The 3,862-nt window shown below is 66.1% G+C and overlaps 1 protein-coding gene across 1 annotated transcript in view; it reads right to left on the bottom strand.

The window, feature by feature from the left end:
• Positions 1 to 3,662, bottom strand: part of PGLYRP4 (peptidoglycan recognition protein 4) — a 10,527-nt gene extending 6,865 nt beyond the window's left edge. The window contains exons 1-5 of the mRNA XM_023523876.1: positions 3,620 to 3,662; positions 2,873 to 3,165; positions 2,294 to 2,388; positions 1,721 to 1,801; positions 1,015 to 1,216 (exon numbers count right to left, since the gene is read on the bottom strand). Of these exons, the coding sequence (XP_023379644.1) occupies positions 1,015 to 1,216; positions 1,721 to 1,801; positions 2,294 to 2,388; positions 2,873 to 3,165; positions 3,620 to 3,643 (695 nt within the window). The 5' untranslated portion in view covers positions 3,644 to 3,662. The remainder of the gene's footprint in view (positions 1 to 1,014; positions 1,217 to 1,720; positions 1,802 to 2,293; positions 2,389 to 2,872; positions 3,166 to 3,619) is intronic.
• Between the last annotated feature and the right edge of the window lie 200 nt (positions 3,663 to 3,862).

Here is a 3,862-nt window from a genome sequence, read left to right on the forward strand (position 1 = left end):
TTCAGGTCCCTCTCCCGCGCTCCCCGCCCCGCTCCCCTGTTCAGGACGCGGTTCTATCGCCCTGGGAAGGAGAGGGGGTCTCCAACGGACAGACCTCCCCGCGCCAGGTGAGCCTGGCCCCGTAAGCCCACAGCCCAGCTTCCCCCCAACTGCGTGCTTCCCGCGCAACCTCCCCGGCTGGCTGGGCGTGACGTCTCCCCTGCCCCGCTCCGTCTGACAAAGCCCCCTCCCCGCCCCCCGCCGGGGAGGGCCCCGCAGGCCGGGATGTGGCCCCCGGCAGACAGGCCAGGAGCCACGGGGAAGCACAGGGAAGGAGGAGCCCGCAGAGCGCAGCCACCGCGTCCCCCGCCCCCGCACGTGGCCTGCCCAGGAGCCACCGCGCACGCGCGCCTTCCAACTGCTCCTCGGCGAGGCTGGGGGCTGCGGAAGGTCCAACTCCTGACCCCCGGGGGCATCGCCCCCTCCAGCGTGCAGGACGTGGGCTGAGGGGGGGAGGGAGCCTGGCATGTGGCGGGCACCTGAAGCGAGAAGCCACCGCCGCCCGCGGACACTGTCACAAGGCGACGGCCCCGCACGCGCGGCGCAGCTTCGGCGCAGACAGCTCTGCGCCAGCCCGGGGCGCACGACTGTCCCGCGGCCGCGTGGCGAGGAAAGCGAGCAGCTTCCCTTCCTCAGTCCCTGGGCCGCAGTGTGGAGATGCTGACCTTGCCCTCGGGGCGCGGGGGGCGGGGGGCATCGCTGTCGGGGTGCGGGGAGGGGAGGGGAGGGGCCGAGGACGTGGAGTCTTTCACAGCCACGGGCGCCCCAAGGACCAGGCTTGTGGGGGTTTGAAGGAGATCTGAGTCAAGGACGTCACAGAAAATTCCAGATTATGTGGAATTTCACAGGATTTTTAAAACATTTTATCCATTATAAACCCGGTCTAACCTCAGCGTAGAAAGTCAGGGTATCAGGTGTGAAGGGCGGACACGGCTTCTGCCCGGCGCCCCACAAGCCCCCCGCGCCCGCGCTTACTTGTAGGCCACGTCACACCAGCCGTTGTGGAGCACGTGATGGGCCTGCAGCGCCCGCAGCTGCTGACTGCAGACGGCCTGGCTGTGGCACCCCAGTCCGGGCACGTGGTGCGTGATGAGGAAGTCCACGGGCGTGGGCAGCCGGACGCTGCAGCCCGCAGCTCCTGCCCCCCACTCCTTGCGAGAGACCATGGTGGGGACGTCTGTGGGGACAGCCATGGCAGGGGGACGTCACTCAGCACGCCTGCAACCCCGGGCTGCCCGCATCCCCTCCACCCAGCCCCAGCCCAGGGGCTGCACCTGCGTGAGAAGACTAGGTGCCCAGGCTGTCCCCCCACGACAGACAGGCGCCGGCCGCAGCTCCCCCCTGCTCTGCCTTCTTGTCACTGAGTCCCATCCTGAGCTCCCCGAGGGGGTGCTTCTCCTCCTCAGCCTGGGGCCCCCTCAGGCAGGGCCCACTGAGCACAGTCTCCGACCCCCTGCCCCACCGCCAGGGGCCTCCAGGGCAGTGGCGGCCCCTTCTTTCCTGGTTTCTGTCCCTCTGGCCACCAGCTCACCCCCAGGGCAATGGCAGTCTGTGCAGGCGCTTTGCAGGTGACCCTCTCTACATCTCAGCCCCACCTGTGCCCACGTCACAGACACGTGGTCGTGTGACAAACCCCAGCGGTCCCCACACCCCCTCACCATGCAGACCCAGCCTGCCTCACCGGTGAGCGGGGAGCCGTTGCCAGCTGGGGACGGGAGCCTCTCCGACACACGCTTGGATGGCGTTTTACGCCAGAAGTCACCTGCGAAGGAACATCCCGTTCTGCCTGGGTCTCAGAGAGCCCAGCACCGGCCACCCGCACCCAGGCCGGGACCCTGCCCGCCCCCTCTGCCTCCCCAGGCCCCCAGCCCCTCACCACAGGCTCGAACCCCAGCCAGAGGTTCCACGCCGGTTGCCATGGAAATGATACACCTGCAATGGCTGCTCCATTGCCCAGATGCTAAGTGCTCCTTGTGTACCGACCCCTTTCATCTCAGGCAAATTGAGGAGACCACAACCTTATCTCCGTTTTCAGGTGGGAAAACTAAGGTTTAAAGAGCCAAATAAGTCGCTTAAAACCACCGCTGGAGGCAAGGCAAGGACTTGAGGGCCAGGCCGCAGACTCCGGGCTCCCGGCTCCAAACGCGAAGCTGTTCCCTCTCCCTCTGGGACAGCTCGCAGTTAAAGAAGAACCGGTGTGAGACCAGACAACCTGTCCCAGTCCCTGTCTCTGGTCCGAAGAAAGAAAACTCACCCCAGGCCCCAACGCCCAGAGCGGACAAGGCGAGAAGCCACAGCAGCATCGTCGGCTGGTCCCGGGACACGGACGGGGGAGCGTCAACCGCGGCCCTGGGAAAGACGCTGACCGTTAAACCAACTGTGCTCGCTCCTCAGACGGCGCCCTGGCTGCCCCCCGCCCAACCGTGGGCCTCCTGAGAGCCAGCACCTGGCCGGGCCGCTCAGGGTCCCCACACAGGTCAGCTGCTCGCGGGATGGGTAACCGCCCCGGTCCCATTGCCCCGGGCAAGTGCATTTCACTGAGTGCCTACTATGCGCAGGGCCTGAGTGGACACGCGTACGTGGATGTCACTTAACCCTCACACTAACCTGCAGTATGGGGTCACTGACCCCTGTCCTCATAGAAGGGAGCCACAGCATCCAGAAACACTAGACCCAGGAAATGCAAACACACTGATGGATCTCCCGCAGAACAGTCCTTCCCGGTGGGGGGGAGGGAGGGAGGAGGAGGGGCCGGTCCTGGGTCCAGACCCTTCCAAGGGAGAGGCTTCCCGGGGAGGAACATTCACACTCACACAGTCACACTCAGAAATACCTGGGGCCCATGCAGCTCAGGGTGCGGGTGGCTCCGCCCTCACCAGCTGGCAGCTCCCACCTTCCAGACGTGGCCCCTCCGTCCTCCTCCGCAGCCACTGCCTCCTGGGCCCGCACGTCCCAGTCCCTGCTCCGGAGGCCACCCCCTCCCGCGGTGGGCCTCAGGCTCAGGCTCCGCTCCCAGGAGAAGAGAGAAGCTGGCCCCTCGCCAAAGCGGGGAGGAGGAGGGCAGAGTTCCGAGGCTCGGTCTCCGCTGTGTCCACACCGCCAAGAGGCGCTCGGTGAAACCAGACCCTGGCAGAGAGCGGAACCGCCCTGTGAATAAGCCCGGGCACCTCCTTGCCGGGAAAGGGCACGATTGCCTAAGCTCCCCGAGCACCCGCCTATCCCCCGCCAACTCGGGAGTGCCCGTGAAACCGGGCATCGCATCTGACACCTGAGAACTTCCTGTCCTGGAGCCAGACCCACTCCAGGGATGTGGAGGCTGCGGGTGGAGGTCCCTCAGCCCCACCCTGCCCCGCTGCTCGCCCCGCTGCTCACCCCGCCCAGGGTCACCAGCAGGGGCAGGAGGCAGGCAGAGAGACAGGTGCGTTCCAGAAGGCACCTGCTATGCCTAGTTCTGACCTTGTCGCCTACATGCCCATCGTCCTCCCTCTCGTCACGCCCCTACCCTTGGCATCAGCTGTCACCCACCCAGGAAGCCCCTCGCCCCTCGCAACTCAAGGCCACGTCACAGTCACCAGCTCACCGGTCCCACGGTCTGCAGCCTCATCTCCGGGAGCCCCTGAATCTTCACAGGAGAAACTGCATGTGACGTTCTCCACAAGCATGACAGGACCCACGTCCACTCGGGGATTTGTGGGACCCCACCTTCCAGCAGACAGGGGCCCTGAGAATGCAGAACGGACCCCTCTGAGGGAACACTCCAACCCAGAAATTTGCCCTGGTGGAGCTGCATTCTCAGCCTCAGGCCTGGGGACCCCAGAAAAGC

This window comes from Pteropus vampyrus, unplaced genomic scaffold, assembly GCF_000151845.1.
Source record: "Pteropus vampyrus isolate Shadow unplaced genomic scaffold, Pvam_2.0 Scaffold426, whole genome shotgun sequence".
In the NCBI taxonomy this organism is placed as follows: domain Eukaryota; kingdom Metazoa; phylum Chordata; class Mammalia; order Chiroptera; family Pteropodidae; genus Pteropus; species Pteropus vampyrus.